The 23,031-nt window shown below is 46.7% G+C and overlaps 1 protein-coding gene across 1 annotated transcript in view; it reads left to right on the forward strand.

Moving 5' to 3' along the window:
* The window catches only part of NUP160 (nucleoporin 160), a 122,204-nt gene that overhangs the window by 40,856 nt on the left and 58,317 nt on the right, over positions 1 to 23,031 (forward strand). The window contains exons 16-22 of the mRNA XM_053285255.1: positions 6,072 to 6,199; positions 6,295 to 6,455; positions 7,915 to 8,048; positions 11,348 to 11,418; positions 19,687 to 19,843; positions 21,853 to 21,922; positions 22,299 to 22,397. Of these exons, the coding sequence (XP_053141230.1) occupies positions 6,072 to 6,199; positions 6,295 to 6,455; positions 7,915 to 8,048; positions 11,348 to 11,418; positions 19,687 to 19,843; positions 21,853 to 21,922; positions 22,299 to 22,397 (820 nt within the window). The remainder of the gene's footprint in view (positions 1 to 6,071; positions 6,200 to 6,294; positions 6,456 to 7,914; positions 8,049 to 11,347; positions 11,419 to 19,686; positions 19,844 to 21,852; positions 21,923 to 22,298; positions 22,398 to 23,031) is intronic.

The raw sequence follows: 23,031 nt of genomic DNA on the forward strand, positions 1-23,031 counted from the left end.
GAGTCCTCCCAATCTACCAGTTCTGATTTACAAGCAGCAGAGGGTGCTGCAGGGACTGAGAATAAACCATCTCCCTCTGTCCCACAATCTAATTTGCCTAGGTCTGTACTCCTTGAGTGGCAGGCATGGTTTAAAAACACCATAATTGACACTATTTTACCAGATGAGACCTGCTAAGAAACAAAGGGGATACAGAAAGCGCAAGAGGCGGGCAACTTCTTCAGAAAGTTCGGCTTCATCTAGCTCGCTGTGTCCCTCTTCCCACAGGTCGAAGGCCAAAACCAAACATCTTAAAAAACATAAAGAGTCCAAGGATAGGGCTTCTGCCACCAAGGTCTACCATTCTTCTGAAAATTCAAGACCCTGGGGATCCAGACCCTCTTCAAGCGAGACCCTTAGTTCAAAACAAGCTAACCTCAGGGACAGTGCCCATTGGTATTGGTGACACTGGCCTCGGGGATGATGTGGGCAATTTGGAGGGAGACATTCAGGATCCAGACTCTCTACCTAAGGAGGAGGGCAAGTGGTCTGCGGGTGAGGGTGTGGAACCTTGTAATACTTCCCAATGCCTCGTTATTGCAGATGATTTTTCTCCCTTCATGTCAAGGGTCCTCAAGGCTATTGGCCTGCAAGCTAATTCAGGACCTGACCTTACTCAGTCTGAAAAGGGAGATTTATTATTTCCTAGAGCGGTGCCAAAAGAAATGCTTCCATCTTTACCGGATTTGTTTTCTGAAGTTATAAAGCAGGAGTGGGCATCACCGGCGGCTAGTAGAAAAACCCGTTCGGCTGCCACTAGATTCTGTTCTTACCAAAAGGAACATGTGCATCTCTTAAAGACCCCCAATACCCCAATTGGTCAGTGGCTCTTTAGTGCCAAAGGATGGTGAGGTCACACTCAAGGATCCCGCTGACAAAAAGGCGGAACTATTGTTTCTCAAGGTCCATGATAATACATCCCTGACCACGCGGGCTGCAGCTGCAATGTCAATGGTGGCCAAGGCTTCTCTGCTGTGGGTGGATGACCTTTTGAGTGACACACCCACGGATCCAACAAAGCTGAGGCAGCAACTGCTTAAAATCCAAAAGGCTCAGGCCTTTATGGCTGATGCCACAAACCGTGAGGTTTCTCTCATGGGCATCTGCTGCTGTGGCTGTAGGGCGCCGCCACCTCTGGCTTAAACATTGGCAGGTCAATGCCACTTCTGAAGATAATCTGACCATTGTGGCATACGAAGGCACCAAGTTATTTGGTGAGAACGCACTTAAGGATGTGCTACTAGAATCCAAAGACAAAGAAAGGGCCTGCCAACAGCCTCAAGAAAATCTGATAAGCCATTTTTCAAAAGACCCTATCAACAAACTCAGTCCTCCTTTCGGCCCTTTTGTGGATTCCGGTCTTTTAGGGGCTGGGGTCAAGACTTTAGAACCCAGAGGTTCAACTGGAACAGATAGCGCAGTTCCTATAGGAACATCGGTTCCAATAAGCAGCCCTTCTTCCAGCATAAACAGGCCAAAGGCCAACAATTACTTGTTGCTCCAAAAATTGGGTGGTTGTCTGACGGAGCACCTCCACGCCTGGGAAGCATCTGTTTCAGACAATTAAACTTTAAAGGTGATATGGGATGGGTACAAAACAGATTTAGTTGCTCCTCCTCCTCACAGGTTCCTCGCAATCCCACATCTGCACTCTATTATCAGGCACTCTGAGCTTCTTTGAGCGATTCATCATCTAGAGGGAATCGGCTCAGTGGAACCTGTTCCACCCCTGCAACGGGGGGAGGGCATCTATTCTATTTTGTTCACCATCCCCAAAAAGGACAGAACAAAAAGAGCTGTTTTGGATTTAAAATTCCTAAACAGGTGGGTGAAAAGGGAATGGTTCAGAATGGAAACCTTAAGAGTGGTTGCAGAGGCCCTTCATCATCAAGACATCATGACATCCATAGATTTGAAGAAGGCTTATCTGCACGTTACCATCCACGATTACAGTCGGTCCTTGCTCAGGTTCCACTATGCGGGTTGACATTGGCAATATGTGGCACGTTTGGGCTATTGTCGGCTCTGCAAGTCTTTACCAAGGTGTTGGCTCCACTGGTGACACATCTCTGGCTTCAGAGGATCCGGATCCTGATGTACTAGGGTGATCTACTTCTCCTACCCAAATCTGTACAGACAGCACATTGAGATTTAAACAACACTCTGTGCACCCTCCAGAATCATGGCTTCTGCATAAACCTATCAAAGAGTCAGCTCTCACCGACCTGCCTTCTGCAACAGCTGGGTGTCCTTATAGAAACGCAAATCGGCCGTCTTGTTCTTCCACACGATCAATTCTTACTGCTCGCCTTGGAAATCAGGCAGGCTCTACAGAGACCTATGGTGTTACTATCCACCTTGGCAAGGCTCCTAGGGCTCATGATCACAACCTTCAAAGCAGTCCCGTGGGTGAGGTTTCACTCACGTGCACTCCAATGATTCCTCCTGCCTTATCAGCGAGCCATATCTGTGAAACGGATTGTACAGCTACCCCCCCCCCCGAATTTGTGCACCTAGCCCTCAGGTGGTGGCTGCTTCTGCAAAACCTTCTACGGAGGAAACAATTTCTGGACCTACCAAAGGTGATTCTAACCACAGATACGAGCAACAGGGGCTGGGGAGCTCACTGTCTCAATCTAACTTCACAAGGGACATGGTCTGTCCAGGAAAGGAGCCACAGCATCAATTGGAAAGAGCTGCGGGCAATTCGTCTGGCTCTATTGCCATTTCAACACCGCCTCGGGGGTGCTCATATCTTAGTGCGAACAGACAATACCACCGCAAAGGCCCACGTAAATTGGCAAGGTGGCACGCGTTCCAAGTCACTACATCAGGAGGTATCCCGTCTGATCACCTGGGCTCTCTGATAGGCTTGTGCCTGAAATGTTTCGGAGGCCATAATGGAGGCCTCTGAAATGTTTCGGCTCCAGGGGCCGTTTCAGTGCTTCGGCACCGGCGGGGGAGGGTGCACTTACCCCTCCCGACGCATATCCCCCGCTGGCGCTCTGTCACTGTTAAGCCCCTCGGGGCGGCAGCGTTCCTCCCTGCTGCCCCGTTTCTGTCATCGGACGGAAGTGGCCGGAAGAAGCAAGTGCGCATGTGCCCGTCGTGCGCGCACACCCGCAAGGCAGACGGGTGCGAGCACGCCTGCAACGGGCGCACGCGCGCTTGCTTCTTCCGGCCACTTCCATCCGATGACAGAAACGGGGCGGCAGGGAGGAACGCTGTCGCCCCGAGGGGCTTAACAGCGATGGAGCACCGGCGGGGAATATGCGGCGGGAGGGGTAAGTGCACCCTCCCCCGCCCTTAAAGGACCACCCCCGCCGGTGCCGAAGGAACTTCATGCACATCCCTACTCTCTGACAGCACATCACATAAAGGGAGAAGACAACCTCATGGCCGATTGGCTGAGCTGAGAGGACCAGTTACCGGGGCAAAGGACACTCTGAATGCATGTGTTCACCAGGATCACAGTGTGCATGGGAATACCGGTCATGGATTTGTTTGCAACGACAAAGAATACCAAAACTCCGCGGTTCACGTCCCGTTTTCCCTGCCAGGAAGCGGAAGCGGTGGACGCCCTATCCAGCCCCTGGCCACTGGGATTGCTTTATGCATTCCTGCCAATGCCTTTTCTAGTCAGAGTGTTGTGGAGAATCAGCATGATGCAGGCAACAGTCATTCTGGTGGCACCCTTCTGGCCGAGACGTCCATGGTTCCCAGAACTTCTTCATCTGGCTACGGAAGAACCGTGGATTCTTCCCATGTCTGAAGATCTTCTTACTCAGGATCCAGTGCGGCACCACAATCCAGCCTGGTTTCGACTAGCTGCCTGGAAACTGAGCGGAGAATCTTAGGTCAGCAGGGATATACCAAACAGGTACTTCAAACAATGCTAGCTTCCTGCCGGTCCTCAATGAACAGGATATATCAATACACCTGACGGTTCTTCTTGCGCTGGTTAACCAGACATTCAGTACTCAAGACCGATGTTTCCTTGAACCATCCATCTCCTCCAATTCCTACAGGAATGGATGGACAAGGGTCTACATCCAAACACTGAAAAGACAAGCAGCTTCGCTAGCAGGGCTCATTTCCGGCATTGCAGGCACGGCATGCCAAAACCATCCACACCACCTACGTTTTCTTCGAGGGGTGACCATGTTATCTCCCCCAACTGTTCATAGGTTTTCATCATGGGACCTATATATCGTACTAAAAACATTGCAATCTTCTCCTTTTGAACCACTGGCAGACATATCTTTAAAGTTATTGTCATTCAGATTGGCTTTCCTGGTGGCAATAATCTCTGCTAGACGTGTCTCAGAGTTAAGGGCACTCTCTGTTTCTAAATCTCTCTGTATCTTCCAGGAAGACTCGGTTCGGCTGATTCCAGACCCTTCCTTTCGGCCCAAAGTGGCTGCACCATTTCACCAATCACAAGACATTTTTCTGCCTTCCTTTTGTCCTCATCCAGTTCATCCCAAGGAAAAACAATGGCATAAATTGGACGTTCGCCGTTGTCTCAAAAAATATATTAAATGGACGACGGATTTTAGGACCACAAATAACTTATTCATATCCTTTCATCCTAGTACCATGGGGTTGGCCGTGTCAGTTCCAACCATTGCACCTTGGATTAGAGCTTGTATAATGTTGTCTTACGAGGTCCAACATCTGCGGCCGCCTGCACAAGTTCTTGCTCATTCCACCTGAATAGCGGCCACCTCAGCAGCATTCTCTACAAATGCTCCTGTCCACGAGATTTGTAGGGCAGCTAACTGGAAATTGCCTTCCACTTTTATTAGACATTATAAAATTGACCTACATGCATCTTCTCAAGCGGTCTTTGGAAGGCGTGTTTTGCAGCAGGTGCTTCCCCAGGAATAGACGTTCCTCCCTAGATGGGTCTTCACTATGGTATGTCCCAGAGGTGTCCTCGGTCCCAGCAACAGAGAACGGAGTGTTGGTTTCACTTACTGTGAAGACTTCTTGTTGTTGCTGGGACCGAGGACACCTCGACTCACCCTTTTCAGGTCCTTGCCTGTTCCTGGTTGATTATCTGAGTTCTTGGTATTAGTGTTTTCATGGGGATTAAGCCTGGGTCGGTATTTTATCTTACTCTGTATAATTCTGCCTTGTTATGATCTGTTACTCTTCTGTATGGTATGTTAAAATTAATGTTACATTTGTGCCTTTCGCACTTCGGACCGAAAGAACTGGGAGGGGTTACCCACCTCAGCTTCAAGTAGGCGTAGCTTTCTATTTCTATCCAATCAACTGTCCTGCCTTGGAGCTTATGGGAAGGATAACCCAGAGGTGTCCTCGGTTCCAGCAACAAGAAGCAGCCTTCACGGTAAATGAAACCAATGCTCCGATCAACTCATAATTTTGCAATGACCGTGACTGACATCCAGAGCACTGGAGCAGGGATAGGTGAGGAAGATACGTGAGCGTGGATATGTGTCCACGCTGTAGAGAACTCCCCCACAGCCTCTGTGGCTGTATGCACAGCAGGGAAAGCAGATTTCAGCAGTCTGCTGCCTCCAGAAGTGCCCTGCACCACTCAAATATCTCTCTGAAAGGTTGCACAGCTCTCGGGGACATATTTTTAGGTGGTGCAGGATACTTCTGGAGGCAGCACAGACTGAAAATTTCTTTCCCCACTGCTGCATGTCTGATGTTGCTCAGCTAGGAAGCCTCTCAGTGGTGCGGACACATCTTCCTGGTATGCCCTTGCTGTGTTTGTTCTGGATGTTAGCCAGTGTCCCTGATATGGGATCAAGTGTTCATCTACAATTGTGTGCTGACTGGCAAAACTGCGGTAGCGGAATTCAGAACGACTTTTGTCCTAAAACTTGAAATCCCCCAACCAGATATCATATCTCATGAGTTCAAAAGGGATAAGAGATCACAGGATTCCTCTCCTTACAGTCGATTAGGGGGTAGCCTTCCTTTTATATAATATATTCCTTTTCAGAAATCACTATATATTCCATAAAACCTAATGCATTCTGTTTGTTACCTTGCAGAGATAATCTGATGGAAGATATTCACAGCAAATTACAAGAGATCAGAAACCCAATAAATGCTATTGGAATGCTTATCCAGGAAATGGACTATGAGACAGATGTGGAAATGGAAAGAGGATTCAATGTTGGTGAGAGAGCAAATTTACACTCGCTCTCTCACATTGCATTTTGAATAAGTGGAAGCTGCTTGTTAAGTCTGTAAATATATTCTTTTTCCCCACAGCTCAACCCTTGAATGTGCGCATGCAACTCTCACAGCTCTATGGCAGTAGCACAACTGTGAATGTGGTGTGCCGGTGTGTGTACAAGCTTTCCATGACACGCTTCTTGATTTGCCGAGACTTGTTGATTTTACAGCAGCTGTTGTTGCGGCTTGGGGATGCTGTGAGTATATTCTTATAAAATGACTGTATAACCTCAAACAGGAGCATCAATACATGGTGTGCATAATAAATACATACCTACATTTTTTTCCTAACAGAATAAAAGATAATGAACAATAGAAACGTTACAGCTGTGCTGAATGAATGTTGTCCCCAGTTGCCAAGGAATAAGCTTTTGCAGGCTGCTTTGTGGTGCTGTTCCATTGGATCAGGCATATGGTCTTGAGTCCATGCTATGTGGCCTCTTGTCCTACTGTAGACTGCTAAACACAGTCATCCCTTGCCAATCACGGTTTCCCCAGTTGTGGTTTTGAGTATATGTGATTGGGAAATTGTGACCGATTTTGCCAACCCCGAGTATCTGTGGTTTGGTGAGTTTTTTTGTGATTTTAGGAGTGGGGTTTGCAATTTTGTGGGGTTCGGAGGTTCAATCAGCTCATTTCTTTTGCTGATGCTGCCAACTACTTGAAATTTAAAGTGACTCTTACTGATTTTTTTTGGGGGGGGGGATTCAAAAGTACCTTTTAGAGATTTGGGGGGATTTTAAAAAATGTCCAGAGGTTCAATCTGTGTAATCCTCTTGCTGACTCTTGGCAATTTCAAGGGATTTTTGGTGATTTTTGGGGAACATTTTCCCCCTTTATTTTTCAGGCTTTTCACGACCGGGGTTCCCCTAACCCTTGTTTCCCATAGATTCTAATGCCTCGCCAACCACGAATCTGCCAAAGGCAGGGTTTTGCCAGATCAGAACCCTTGCGGTTGGCGAGGGATGACTATTCCTAAAACACCTGTGTGGTGACCTGGCCTGACAAATTAGTGCAGACAGGCATGCTTGCTGCAGGCCTTGTGCATGGGTTGCTGAGAAAATGTGAGAAACAGGGAAGTGGGTGAGGGTTCTTGGGGGCTCTTCTCGTCCCCTAGGAATGCCATCTCTCTCGGTCACGGCTGATTTCCTGCGTGACCCTCTTTTTCTGAGGGCAGAGGGTTGGCTTCAACCTTTCTCTGCCTCCTTCCTCAAACTGCTGTGCTATGGAAAACACTGGTCCGAAGGAATTCTGGGTCAGCTGCTGGCTTCGTCACCAGAGCCCATCTAAATGATGGCTCTGTTCCTGTGTTTACTTTCTTCCCCCTCTCTTTTACCCTTTAAAACACTTGAAATAGCACTCTGCTCATGTCTGACTGTCCTTATTTCCAGAATTTACAGGCTTCACTTGCTCTCTTTTTAGCTCTCTTGTGTTAGGGATAGTCCTGAAGAAATTGTCATACAGAAATCAAACCAGGGCATAATGTAGAAGGAAAGGATGAATACCACAAGGCTTTGTAATGTCCTTTGTGGCATCTCTATTGAATGATGTGAAAATACTTGATTGCTGGCTAATTAGTAGATCATTACGCCCAGAAACATAAGTTTTGGGCTGTATACAAATATGTTGAATGAATAAATAATGTGATGTTTTCAGGTAATTGTGGGAGGAGATCAGCTGTTCCACACTCAGCAGAACCTGCTGCACCGCACATCTGTCTTGATATTGTCTTATTACTTGATCAGGTGGGCAAGTCAGCGCTTGGCATCGGATGTTCCAGTTGATGAACTGTAAGTTTTTACTTCATATAAATGATAAATTAGGCTTGGTCAGTCTCCCTACTAACTGAGCAGACACCTTTTTAAAGTGGTGATTCTCTCATATTTAGCAGGGGGAGAGCAACTGGCCCCTATCCCAGGACAGCATTCCTCCAGTGGCTGTTGCTGGTATCTGCCTTCTGTTACTTTATAGACTGTGAACCCTTGGACAGAGGACCATCTTATTTAGGTATTTTCCATGTAAACTGCTTTGAGAATGTTGGTTTCACACAGTGGCCCACCAGATGCCGCTGGAAGCCACAGGCAGGAGTTGAGGGCATGCCCTCTCTCCTGCTGTTACTCCCCTGCAACTGGTACTCAGAGGCATCCTGCCTCTGAGGCTGGAGGTGGCCTGTAGCCCTCCAACTAGTAGCCATTGATAGACCTCTCCTCCATGAAGTTATCCAAACCCTTCTTAAAGCCATCCAGGTTGTTGGCTGTCACCACATCCTGTGGCAGAGAGTTTCACAAGTGGATCACGCGTTGTGTGAAACAATACTTATTGGTCCTAGACCTCCTAGCAATCAATTTCATGGGATGACCCCTGGTTCTAGTGTTGTGAGAGAGGGAAAAGAATCTCTCTCTCTCCACTTTCTCCAAACCGTGCATGATTTTATAGACCTCTATCATGTCTCCCCACAGTTGTCTTTTTTCTAAACTAAAAAGCCCCAGGTGTAATAAGAAAGGTGCTCTAGGCCCCTGATCATCTTGGTTGCCCTCTTCTGCACCATTTCCAGTTCTACAATGTCCTTCTTTAGATGTGGTGACCAGAATTGTACGCAGTACTCCCAAGTGTGGTTGCACCATAGTTTTGTATAAAGGCATTATAATATTAGCCATTTTATTTTCAGTCCTCTTCCTAATGGTCCCTAGCATGGAATTGGCCTTTTTCACAGCTCCTGCACATTGAGTCTACACTTTCAATGAGCTGTCCACCACGACCCCAAGATCCCTCTCCTGGTCAGTCACCGACAGCTCAGATCCCATCAGCGTATACTTGAAGTTGGAGTTTTTCATCCCAATGTGCATCACCTTACACTTGCTAACATTGAACCGCATTTGCCATTTTGTCGCCCACTTCCCCAGTCTGGAGAGATCCTTTTGGAGTTCCTCACAATCCCTTTTGGATTTCACTCCCCGAAAGAGTTTGATGTCATCTGCAAATTTGGCCACCTCGCTGCTTACCCCTGCTTCTAGATCATTTATGACTCAATTAAAAAGGACCGGTCCCAGTACAGATCCCCGAGGGACCCACTTCTTACTTTCCTCCATTGTGAAAACTCTCCATTTATACCTACCCTCTATTTCCTGTCTTTCAACCAGTTAGCAATCCACACATGTACTTGTCCCCTTATCCCATGACTGCTAAGTTTCCTCAGGAGTCTTTGATGAGGAACTTTGTCAAAAGCTTCTTGGAAGTCCAGGTATACTATGTCAACTGGATCACCTTGATCCACACACTTGTTGACACTCTCAAAGAACTCCAAAAGGTTGGTGAGGCAAGATTTACCTTTGCGGAAGCCATGCTGGTTCACTCCCAGCAGGGCCTGTTCTTCTAGGTGCTTTACAATTTTATCGTTGAGGATGCTTTCCATCAATTTGCCTGGAACGGACGTTAGGCTAACCGGCCTGTAATTTCCCAGATTGCCCCTGGACCCCTTTTTTAAAATGGGTGTTACATTTGCTACTCTCCAGTCCTCTGGTACAGAGCCCGATTTCAGGGATAAGTTATATATTTTTGTAAGGAGGTCGGCAATTTCACATTTGAGTTCCTTGAGGACTCTTGGGTGGATGCCATCCGGCCCTGGTGATTTGTTAGCTTTCAGTTTTTCCAGACAGTTTAAAACATTATCTCTTGTCACTTCTATCTGACTCAGCTCTCTAGCCTCCATCCCTAAAGAGCAGGCCTGCTCAACTTAGGCCCCCCAGCTGTTTTTGGACTACAACTCCCATAATTCTCAGCCACAGCAGCCAATAGCCAGGAATTATGGGAATTGTAGGCCAACATCTGCAGGAGGGCCGAAGTTGAGCAGGCCTGCTAAAGAGCCTGGTTCAGGAACAAGTATATACTCAGTATCCTCTGCCATGAAGACAGACGCAAAGAACTTATTCAGCTTCTCTGCAAGTTCCATATCCTTCTTAATAATCCCTTTCACTCCTTCATTGTCTAATGGTCCAACCGCCTCCCTGGCAGGTTTCCTGCTTCTGATGTATTTAAAGAAGTTTTTGTTATTCCTCTTGATACTTTTGGCTAAATGTTCCTCAAACTCTTTTTGCCTCCCTTATTTTCACCTTGCATTTCTTTTGCCAGAGTTTGTGTTCCTTTCTGTTCTCTTCATTTGGACAGGCCTTCCAATTTCGGAAGGAAGTAGTCTTCCCTTTTATGGCTTCCTTGACGGTACCCGTTAGCCATGCTGGCATTCTCCTGGACTTAGTGGTACCTTTTCTCCTTTTGGGTATACAATCTAACTGGGCTTCTCAGGGCTGTTTCACTCTCTGGGTTCTGTTATACTACTTTTAATGAAAGACTTTCCTAGCAAAAATGCCATAACCTGGTCATTTATTACATCAGATGTCCTTTCTCTCTCAGGACTGGCAGCTTAGAACAACATTTTCATGGAATGTTTATGATCTCCCCTACCCCTTATTAAAGTAGCAGATTAGTCATAGAACATATCATTCTGGTAGAGTATGTAAAATAATAAAAAAATTTATTAGTTAGCCTCCCTATAACAAATTTTTCTCTGGGTGGCTCTTAATAACCCCAGAAGGAACTTTCGGAGTTCATGTCTGATCTAAAACATGACCCCTGCTGTCCTGAATATACTTTCTGTATGTCTGATGCTTTTCAACTTGATATCAAGAATGGACGGCTCATTCACATTTGACACTGTGAAGCCTTGTTGCCTTTTATTGTGCGGTTTTCATATGGTGAGTTGTTATATGAAAAGACCTTGTGGAAAATGCTTATTTACCATATTTGAAAAATGCTGTTTTACGTTTTACCCCATATCTTGAAAGCTCTTTAAGAAGTACCTTTAGCGGTTTTTTACATGTAATATATCCAAAACTTTATACTGTAAAATCACTATCTGTAGGTTTTTAGCATTTTTAAAAAGGTGAATTGGCTTAGGGAATTGCAAAGTTACCTCATGGTTTTAGACTCTGAAATGTCTGCTCTTTTTGTTGGTCTTAATTAATATTAGATTTGGGTAGTATTGGAATATACTGAAATATTTATCTGTTAAATAGATCTGTCTGTCTTTCTTTAGGGAATCGAACCTACAGCATCTTTCTGTATTAAAACTGACAGATTCCACAGCTATAACACCACTCAAGCTAGGTAAGATATGTTCCAGCTTTTGTCTCAGTTATGGTTTTAAAATATAGTGCATTAAGAATGGTGTATCTGTACAAAAGAGAGAGAGAGATTTTTGCCAGATGTTTGGTGTTTCTAAGACTCACATTTGCTGCACTTGGCTTAAAGCACCTTTAAAGCCAGAAAGTGCTAAAAAAATTGCCCATATACTAAATAAAATGGTTCAGCAGCCCTGCTGCTTTTCCATTAGGAAGCCCAAATATGTGGTCAGGGCAGTTACTGACCTCAGAACTGGCATACAGCCAGAAGAGGGGGTAAGGGGCCCTTCAGTTAATTTAATTAACAATTTTCACATGAATTTGTATATTACAATCATTGATGTAATACAGTTTTCACATTGTTGCATATGATTATAATTTTAAACAGTGATGTAAGGAGCTGACATTCTTATTCAAGTCTTAATATATGTAGATAGAAATTATATGTTGGAATGAGTTTGGATTTTTTTCTCCCTTGCCTCTATGTTTCTGGTTCTTTGCTATCCACATCAAAAAATCTATCTGCCACTATTGGGGCTAAAAAAATTTTTTAATGAAATTTGAGTACTTTAAGTTGCCTCAGCATATGCTTTCCACCCTGCTGACCCTGACTCTGGGTGTTTTTTTAACTAGAAAATTATCACAAAGGCAGTTGTAAATCTAGTCTGTCTGGTAGTGGTTCCAACATCCATAAGGACTGGGTTCTGTGCCTGCGCAGACCTCACTTCGGATGGAATTCTTTAGCTCCTTGCGACGCCCAACTGCCGGCAGCGCGTGGCTGCAGTACTCTTAAACGGCGGTTAGGCGTCCCCTTTCCTCAATTTCTTGTTGACCGCCTAAGCGCTCACATCTTCGGGAAACTTTTTGCTCCTCAGATAACTGTTATTTTTGACTGACACGGACTTGACCTATTTTGGACTTTGACTATTCTTTTCGGACAACCTTTGTAAAGACGAACTGTTAAAGAGTAAAGATTAAATAAGGACGATGACTCGGAACGGCCTACGGACTTCTCTGGTGAACAATGCGGAACGGACAATGGCTTACAGGCACGGTACATTATTATTACGGAGTTTACTACCCCTGTATTCGGAAATTTGAGAGTGCCTATGAGTTCCGGCAGAGAAAAACTGTGGGAAAAGACAACCTTTAAGAGGTGCCGTAACTGCCGCGGGAAACTCCCTTCCACAGATGGGCATGATCTCTGCCTCTTCTGCTTAGGAGAATCCCATAGTCTCTCCAGTTGCAGCATCTGTTCCACTTTTAACAAGCAGACTCTTAAGAACAGAGCTGCTCGCCTAAAGCTGGCATTAATGGAGCAGGCTTTACAGCCTAATCAGACGGGAGCTCCAGACTCGAGACCTGCAATGGCGCAGTCTAAAGTCTCGATGTCGATGTCATCAAAAGGCGCCCTTTCAACCGCTTCAACATCGGCTGAACAGGCTTCGCCTTCCAGGAGAAAGGCAAAAAAGATAGCCTTGGCACTGAGTGCTTCGGCGCTGGGAGTGTCGACTTCGACCAAAACCTTTAAGAAACTGAAAGGGGTTTGTCCGAGCTTGAAACGGAAACACTCGGAGTCGGTGGCGGAACATCTTGTGAAGAGGTCGAAAAGGCACAAGGCTAAGGAGGTCCGGGCTAGCTCTGAACACACACCCTCCCCAACGGGGTTGCAGACATTTCAGAGCCCTCGGCGTCGAGCGGCCTTATTATCCCCGGCTCCGACACCAAGCCAATCTCCCCTGACATCTACGCGACCTTCAGAAATGGCGTCGAGGTCAGCATCGACATCGAGGGTTCCAATTCCGAAGCCACCGATATCGAAGGCAGCTTCGACATTGGTTACAATTTCTACAGAGAGCAATCCTGCGTCGATGTCGGAGACAACTTGGATGGGTACACCTGGTACCACGGTGGGGTTGGCATCCGACACGGCTGATAAGCAATGTGTCCTATATGAGGTTGGTGGAAGTGCTCCCATCTTGGGTCCATACGATACAGTGGCAATAGTTCATGATACGGAAATAGAACTGGAATCTGTACTAGAAACTGAGGAGGCGGCTTTAGACCATCAGAAGTCGCTTACAGCGTCAGAGGAAGAGGGCACACTTTACCTTATGTTACGCTCAGAGGAGACGACACCCTCCACTAATACCTTCAAGGGTTTTCAGTACGCCTCTCCTAAACCAAAGACGCCTTCCTTGACTTGCCCTACAACCCCCCCTGACGGGCCTTTTACCACAAGGAGGTGGGCAGAACACTTGTACCGTCTCCCCAGAAGAGTACTCTCTCTTTCAGTTGTGGCTATCGGAAAGAGAGCATCCTGGCTCACCAAAGCTATTAAAGGAGACAGTGGTGCAAACCGTCACTTCGGTGACTCAAACAGCCGCTCCTGTGGCTTTACAGAGATCAGTTTCACTACAGGCTAATTGGCCATTACAACCAGTGAGAACAGCAGTAAAGATGAAATCAGTCGCATTGCAAACTGCGCAGCCACCTCAAGTGCGTGCCTCACAATCGGTGACAAAGAAGACTGTGGCACTCCAAGCTGACCTGACCAATCGTTCAGTTCCAGCACGTAAGGTGGATGCCTCCTCATATACTGGTGATGGGGTCCCTCCGACTTTACCACCATCTCCTTCCTCACCTTTACCTCCCTCTTCAGACAAGGGTGAGGATGATGATAGCGATGATGATGATAATCCTGATGATTACTCGTCCGACCCCGCAGAACCGGAGACTCCGGACGCACCCACACTGCCAGAGCTGATTGATGATGTCGCTGCGGTCCCGTCTATCTCCCCTAATGAGGAGATGAAGGGATATCAACAGGTAGCGGAAATGGCTCATGCTTTGGGCCTCAACATAAAACAGAAGTCACTGGATTTGGACGATCCTGTTTATAATATGCTTAACAAGGCTACAAGTTTGCAACCTGTTTACCTCCCAATGTTACCTTATATATCACGTGCAGTGAAATCGGCTTGGGACGTTTTGCAGACATCAACACCAACCTCCAAACGGTTGGAAGTCCTATACCGTGTGCAGAAGGAGGAAAACGAATATTTGATGAAACACCCTTCCCCAAATTCTTTAGTAATAGAGGTTCGACCAACCTCTAAGGGGGGTAAACGACATATGACCCCGGCAGACAAGGAGGGGAGGAAATTGGATGTTTTAGGTAGGAGAACCTATTCGACTGCTTGCCTCTCAATTAAGATCGCGAACTATATTGCCTGCCAGGCCAGGTACACACATTCACTGTGGGAACTCCTGTATGAACAATGCACGACTTTACATCATGAGGCATTCTTAAAGAAGTTTGAGGCTACCTTCATGCGCACTACTTCCACCACAAGACAACAGCTAGCTAATGCAAAGCATTTGGCAGAATCTGAGTCTCGTACGCTAACATCCGCAATAGTTCTGAGATGAGATGACATGTGTGGTTGCGAGCCACGCAACTTCAACAGGATATGAAGGATCGAATTGAAACTTTACCTTTTGGAGGAAAGGGCCTGTTCTCGGATGACACAGATACTACCATGGAACAGTGGAAGAAATCCAAGTTAACAGCACGATCCTTCACTAATCAGAGGCTTAATACTCGCTATCAGTCATATCAGAGGTACCAACCTTATCAAAGGAAGCAAGGTTATTATCGACAATCTGAACGCCGTGACTACAGGTGCCAATATCAGCGTGGCAATCGGAGACAGTACCAGCCTCGGAGCAGGAATAACCAGCAAGGCCGCAGCAAAGTGGCACAACAACCGAAACAGCAGCTTTGATCTGTTTCTGAGCCCACAGGCAAGCAACATCTTGGCCGACAACATCTCGGCCCTTTCTCCCCGCAAGTTAGACAACTCCAACTCGGATGCAAGGAAAAAGATCACCTTGATGCCTGCCAGAACTACCATCAAACTGGCCAGTCATGCTCAAGCATGGCAACACACAACATCAGACCAGTGGGTCTTAAGGATTGTTGCGACAGGCTATGCTATAGAGTTCTGGGAGACCCCACCCTTTCAAGGGATGAGGTTCACACCGGACACTCCGGTTTTGCGGGAAGAGTTGCAGGAATTGCTTCGAAAGGAGGCAATATCGCCGGTGCAGTGGGCTCAAGGCCAGACGGGATTCTACTCCCGTTACTTTCAGATCCCAAAGAAGGACGGGGGAATCCGTCCAATAATGGACCTCCGCTGGCTCAATCAGTACATAGAAGTACACAAGTTTCGCATGACAACGTTGCAAGGCGTCCTTCCCCTACTACACGGGGAGCAATGGATTACGACGCTCTATCTCAAGGACGCGTACTTCCATGTAGGGATACAGCAAAACCATCGGAAATATCTACGATTCACCCTAGGGACCAATATATACCAATACAATGTTCTGCCCTTCGGGCTGGTAACAGCACCGAGAGTGTTTACAAAGTGCATGGCAGTGGTTGTAGCGCACTTAAGGGTACTCGGTCTATCGGTTTACCCATATCTCAACGATTGGCTGATAACAACGCAAACAAAGGACCGGCTTCTTTTGGACATAGACATTGTGAAGTCACTGCTACACGACCTAGGAATCCAGATCAACTGGAAAAAGTCTCATCTATCTCCAGCAAGGAGCTTACAGTATATTGGGGCGCGACTCTCTATGCTCCAACAGATGGCTTTCCTGCCGGAGGAACGGTTCCTCCGCATATGCTCCCTAATACGCCAATTCCTGATGACACCAGAGCAAAAGGCAAAGTCTATACAGGTGATGCTTGGCCTGATGGCTTCGTGCAATACCACAGTTCCTTATGCAAGACTGTGGATGCGCAGTTTACAGCTGTGGTTCCTCCGGTCTTTTCGACCACACTGCGACCCACAGACCAAGCGGCTTCTGCTGCCAAAGAAGGTTCAGCTATCACTGCATTGGTGGACGAAGCAGGCTCATCTCCTTCGGGGAGTGCCATTCAAGACTCCCTTACCTTTGTGTACCCTGACAAGTGATACATCCATGTGAGGCTGGGGGGCTCACATGGGGAACAGGAGAGCTCAGGGCTTGTGGAACCAGAGGGAGTCTTCTATGCACATCAACTTCCTGGAACTTTTAGTGGCGTACAAGGCTTTACTCGCTTTCCAGGACGCTCTACGGGATATGGTGGTCCAGCTACAGATGGACAACACCACAGCTATAGCCTATGTGAACAAGCAAGGGGGGACTGTATCCCGGGCTCTGTGCAACCTCAGTTTGCAGATCTGGAATTGGTGCATCTCGAGGGGTCTGCACTTACAGGCGATACACATCAAAGGCAGCTTAAACTGCCTGGCAGATACGTTAAGCAGAGAGATTGTGTTACAGCAACACGAATGGGAACTGCATACGGAAATCCTGGACGCTCTGTTTGCAGCCTGGGGCAGGCCAGAAGTGGATCTTTTCGCAACTCAGCACAACAAGAAGTGCGAGACCTACTGCTCCCGGATAGGACTGGGAAAGCATTCAAAGGGCGATGCCGTTCAATTTCAGTAGGTGAGGAGATTCTTTTACATATATCCACCAACACCGCTCCTCCCCAGGATAGTGGCCAAGCTTCTTCAAGAGCGGACACGGGCAATCTTGATTGCACCGTGGTGGCCCCGCCAATTAAGGTTCACTCAGCTACTCAGACTATCAAACGGGACGTACAAGCGCCTTCCCAAATGGAAGGACCAACTAACCCAGAGTCAAGGCCAGACCCTGCACCCCAACCTGTCAATTCTCAATCTAACAGCGTGGAGGATAGGCTATTAAAGAAAATCCTTCTGAATACTTGGAGATTATCAACACGGAGGAACTACAGGGCAAAGTGGCGAAGGTTTTGCATCTGTGCTCATGAACATCATTAGTAGTGTGCACGGGCCGGTTCGGAGGCCATTCTACTGGCCTCCGAACCGGTCCGGACAAGGGGTGGTTTTGGTTCGGGAGGGTTAGGGTGGGGGGGTTCCATTAAGGGCAGGGGGGGCTTTACTCACCCCTCCCGCGCTTTGCTGCTTTGGCGCCATAATTAGTTTAAAAAATGCGCCGCAGAATCGCTCGCCGCTCCGGGGCTCCTTCTTGTCTTCAAAATCGGGCGGCAGGATACTTCCCTGCCGCCCCCGAAGCCCCCTCAAGCCATTTGAGCTCTTTAAATCTCGCCCCGGACCGAGTGCTATAGCGCTCGGGCGGGCGGCAGGGAGATGTCCGCCCGTCCGCCTGCCCCCTTCCCTGCCTTCTGCGAAGTGCAGGGAGCCTTCTGCGTGCGCGTGCGCAGAAGCAGGGAGCCTTCTGCGCACGCGCACGCAGAAGGCTCCCTGCACTTCGCAGAAGGCAGGGAAGGGGGCGGGCGGACGGACGGACATCTCCCCGCCACCCGCCCGAGCGCTATAGCACTCGGTCCGGGGCGAGATTTAAAGAGCTCAAATGGCTTGAGGGGGCTTCGGGGGCGGCAGGGAAGTATCCTGCCGCCCGATTTTGAAGACAAGAAGGAGCCCCGGAGCGGCGAGCGGGCGGCGAGCGATTTTGCGGCGCATTTTTTAAACTAATTATGGCGCCAAAGCAGCAAAGCGCTGGAGGGGTGAGTAAAGCCCCCCCCCCCTTAATGGAACCCCCCACCCCAGTGCCGAACCGCAGGTCCGCGGTCCGGTGCACACCCCTAAACATCATTTCCAGCCTAGGGCAGCCGGACTGAAGGACATGCTATTCTATCTCACTTCGTTGAAAAAGGCAGGGTTAGCCAATGTTTCTATTAAAGTTCACATGGCCGCACTGTCTTCGCGTCACCCAGGATGGGATGGCAAGACGGTTTTCACACACCCTAAGTGTAAAGACTTCCTGAGAGGCCTAAATAATTTGTATCCACCTGTTCGTGAACCGACTACAAAATGGAGTCTTTCGTTGGTTCTTGGGGTGCTAACGGAGGCACCTTTTGAGCCCATGGCTGCATCATCGTTGAAATTGACAACTCTTAAAACTTTATTCTTGGTGGCGGTGACCACTGCAAAGAGGGTGAGTGAACTTGGGGCTCTCAGAATGGATGAACCATATACCGTAGTCCACCCAGATCGGGTGGTAATGAGATTAGTTCCAGAGTTTCGGCCAAAGATCCTCACCGACTTCCACCTGAACTCAAATGTAGTCTTACCTACCTTCTTCAAAGATCCAGCAACGCCGCTTGACAGGGCACTGCATTCTCTGGATGTCAGGCGGGCACTGCTTTACTATCTAGAGGCTACCCGACGGTTGAGAAAGACAAGGTTACTTTTTGTCTGCGAGAAGGGTCAGCATAAGGGCCAACCCCCGTCTCGCCAGAAGTTGGCTTACTGGTTGGTGGAGCTCATAAAGAAGGCATATGATTTGCAGGGAGTTCCTCTTCCTGTGAGAATTTGTGCACACTCCACCAGGGCGTATGCTGCATCGGCGGCGCATCTGTCAGGCATTGGATTCCAGGACATTTGTTTGGCAGCCACATGGGCTTTGCATAAGACATTTGTCAAACATTATGCCGTGGACATAAGACTTGCAGCGGTGGCAAATTTTGGGCGTGGGGTGCTGAAGAGAGTCCTACCATAGCCTCATGCATCCTCCTCCATACTCTGCAGCTTGTGATTCACCCAGTCCTTATGGATGTTGGAACCACTACCAGATAAACAGGTTGCTTACCTATAACGGGTGATCTGGTAGTAGTTCCACACATTCATAAGACCCGCCCTTCCGTCCCCGCTGCATGTATTGCTACAATCGAGAAAGTGCTGTGGTGCATACAAATGGAAAGGTCTTCTTTGAGTGTCAGTCATCCTCAACCAAGCGAGTCAGCTTATCACCAAGAAACTGAGGAAAGGGGACGCCTAACCGTCGTTTAAGAGTACTGCAGCCACGCGCTGCTGGCGGTTGGGCGTCGCGAGGAGCTAAAGAATTCCATCCGAAGTGAGTTCTGCGCAGGCGCAGAACCCAGGCCTTATGAATGTGTGGAACCACTACCAGATCACCTGTTACAGGTAAGCAACCTGTTTTTATCTGTAAAAATGTATGTGCTATTTATAAAAATGCAAATTGCATGCTTAGGAAACGTAACTTAAAAATTGATACTTACAAATACCTCTTCTTTTCCCCTCTCTGAGGGATTTATGTCAAGTGGAAGTTAAGAATTTGTTCAGAGGAAGCTATTAAACTGAGAGATCAACAGCCTAAAACCTTGAGTAGCAGTTTCTCATTTCATACTTGTCAGTTTTTACAACGTTCTTCTCCTCTGTTCTAGTTTCCAGTCCTCAGACTATCGTGGAACTGTTCTTTCAGGAGGTGGCTCGAAAACATATAATCTCTCAACTGTTCCCATCTAATGTAGCTTTGGATGAAACAGGACTGAGTTGGCCTCAAATGTTTTCTGACATCTCCAGTTATCTCCTGCAGTTCTTGTATCCTTTTGGTGCGGCTTCTGCCTCAACAGTGGAAGCGATGATTTTTTCTAATTCTCCCATGTAATGTCTATAAACCTTCAGTTCAACTTGGATTTAAAAAATACATGCTTGGGCAAGTACATGTTGGGGCAACAGGCGGCTCCATTGTAGGTTACCTGAACTATGCAGAAAACAATCCCCTCTAGCGGTAGGAATGTAACGAGCTAGCCAGAGATGTAAGCACTAGTGACAGTTGTCAGACAGTTTACAGAAGGAAGTGCAGTTGTTGCAACTCTGGCTCAGACTAGTGTATCTATGCTTTTAGATTGACTTGGAGGAATTTAGCTCAAAAACAAATTTGCAAATGTGAATAACAGACCAGTCTGGATACAGGCAAATTTCATTAAGGTCTTCCAGAGGAGCAGCAGGCTTGGATACAAGGCTTTTGAAATAAAGTTTGATGAAGCAGGGACATGATGAAAATTGTGTTATTCTGGCAACCTTGATGCTGTTGCAGTTGCCCAGGGAGTGAAGGCAGCTCCCAGGGACTAGATAAGGAGGCGGGAGGGTGAGGGAGGGAAGGTTCTAACAGCCTAGTGGCTGATGGGTATTGTAATGTGGATAGAGGAAGGGGCAGAGGCTGGGAAGGAGCAAGGAATAGAGAAACTAAGAGCAGTTTAATATCTGTTGGCTAATTCATGTGCAAATGCCAAAAAGGGGTGACTTCCTCTCGGGAAAACGTTTAGGATCCAAAGTTGCAAAGGTTTTTCCAAAGCTGAGGGCATGAAGAGGCAGTGAAGTGCTGGTGTGGCACACTGTGTGCCCACAACTAAAGACGAGGAGTAATGGATTCTCAGGCAGTCAGGTGGAGGAGTTAGCCTGTGGCAGGCCCACATAAGGAATTTTACTTATTTATTCTGAAAGGCTCTAGGGTTTCACTTGGGAGTCTAGAGGTTTTTAGGCACAGGGATGGCCACCCAGCAAGCTCACACAGAAAGTGACTCAAGGACTCGGGGTTCCGAGAGTGTTCGGCGTAGTCCAGTGCATGTCTCCTCACAAGAGGCCTATTCAAAGCTGGTGACTTCAGCTTGTGTGTGTTGGGACTCAACAGTCCAGTGTTCCAGCTTAGGGGCTCAGTAGCCCAGTGACTCCATTTAGGGGAGGAAAGGGTTTCAGTACTCAGTGGGTATTCAACTGAGTAGGCTCTGAGGCAGTAGCAGGTGGCTTGGGCCACCAGTCTCCTGCAGCAGCAATATTTCCCAGGAACTTCAACTGTATCTAGGGGGCAGAACCTTTTATAGAGTTTTGGCCTCTACAGAGCCCCAAAGGAAGGAAAACTTTAGGTTTTGAGGTGGATATGGGGAGATTCCTTGAAGAGGATATGGATGTGGAGGTAGCTGTTTAGAAGGAAGTGTGGAACATAAGGGCACCGTTATCCCAGGTCTGCAGTACTTACATGGGACTTGAACTTGAATGGTTTCTGGGGTGTTTTGATTGAATTAAAGGCTCTTTATCCTTAAAGGCATTCTTGCTGAATCAGGAACTTTGGCTTCATTAAGAATGCATGGAAATCAAAGGGGGTGTGTGCATGTAACAGCTTTTGCTAAGCAACTTCTGCACAGTTCAGTCTTTGCAGGATGCTGCTGCTTAATCCAAGCAGAGGACAATTTGCTCCTAGCATCAAGCGTCTGTCCATGTTCTGCTTCTGAAGAAAGCCAGGGTTCCCTGAAGGAGCGGGAGGAGGAGAGCCTATCTGGTAACATAGAGTACAGGTAACATGAGATAAAGTTTGCACAAGTGGTGCTCAATATGACTTGATTTATTTTGTTTTTGTTTTCCATTACTTCTTAGCCTTGTATCTTCCACTTACACCTCTCTGCTGCCTTTCTGTTCATTTGTGCTTCTAGTGTGTGGCCCATGAACAACTTACAGGCCACATACAGAATACTACTGCTTTGTCTGTATTGAAGTGAAAGCCACTGTTTTGCCATGATTTAAAGAACCTATATTCCTTATACAGCAATCAGGTGGCCAGGGAATCCTGGTTTCCTTTTTCCGGAATGTTTGATGGGAGCTTGTCAGTACACTCAACTGCAGGTAGGTCCTTTGTGTCGATGATCCTTTTAAATGCGTCTTTAAAATGCAAGAGACTTAAATGACCAAACCTTTTTTAATATGTGGGAGAAATTACTGGTAAAAATGCTATGTATGTTGTGCACTAAAATACAATGTCTGAACGAACGTAATCCAAATTTTGTAGCAACAAAAACACATATTGAACAAAACTATGTATCTGCTTGGATGCATCATTCTTTTGCTATGTAGGACATCCATACTTAAGAGTTCATGACCTTTAATTGAATTTCATTGAAGAAAAAGCAATGTCTGCTTGAGACTACTGGAAAAGAAGAATATTCATTGGTAAGAAATAACCTTGTGCTGATTGATTAGTGAGTTCTCTTTTATATTTTAGGAATACATTCGTTTGCTGGAAACTTGGTGTCATGTTAATGTGGGATCATGCCGTTTTATGATGGGACGGTGCTACCTTGTCATGGGAGAAGGACACAAGGTAAAACATTTCTTTACAGCCAGTAAACGTTTTATTCTTGGAAAGTGTTGATGCCATCAAACAGCCAAGAATAAGAAATTTTCAGTTGATTTCTGGAGAGCTGTTTGTTTCTCATCTGCTTTAGAGAGAATAATTTGGTGCTCTCAAGGGAGTAGAAAAATGTAAGCCGTGATTGTGTTGTCTGTATTATCAAATAGCACAATGACTACTGAGAACGCTACTCAAAATGAATACAAAATAAACAGATCCCAACTATGCACGCATACCACATTTAATGCCCCATTGTATTAGGCACAACTGAATTTGTACAATTGTTATAACTCCTATTATTACCTGGTAACGGTAGATACTCATGTACCAAGTCCATACAAATATTATAAAATCCACAAGAAGTTCACTGTGGTGTCCTCCGTTTCAAATATTATTCTTTATCAAGTGGAAACATAGAAGATGTATTGAAAAATCCTTCTGAATATAGAAGCTTCCAAACAAGACGTAGAACTGCGTTCTACTTCTTACTTTCTAAAGAGTGCGTTAAGAATTTAGCTGGCAGCCAGAAGGAGCCTTTGGAAACAATTTGGCATTAAATGTAATGGTTCTTGTGATAATTATATTTCATTTTCTACATCTTGTT

The sequence above is a fragment of the Hemicordylus capensis genome, chromosome 1, assembly GCF_027244095.1.
Source record: "Hemicordylus capensis ecotype Gifberg chromosome 1, rHemCap1.1.pri, whole genome shotgun sequence".
NCBI lineage: Eukaryota > Metazoa > Chordata > Lepidosauria > Squamata > Cordylidae > Hemicordylus > Hemicordylus capensis.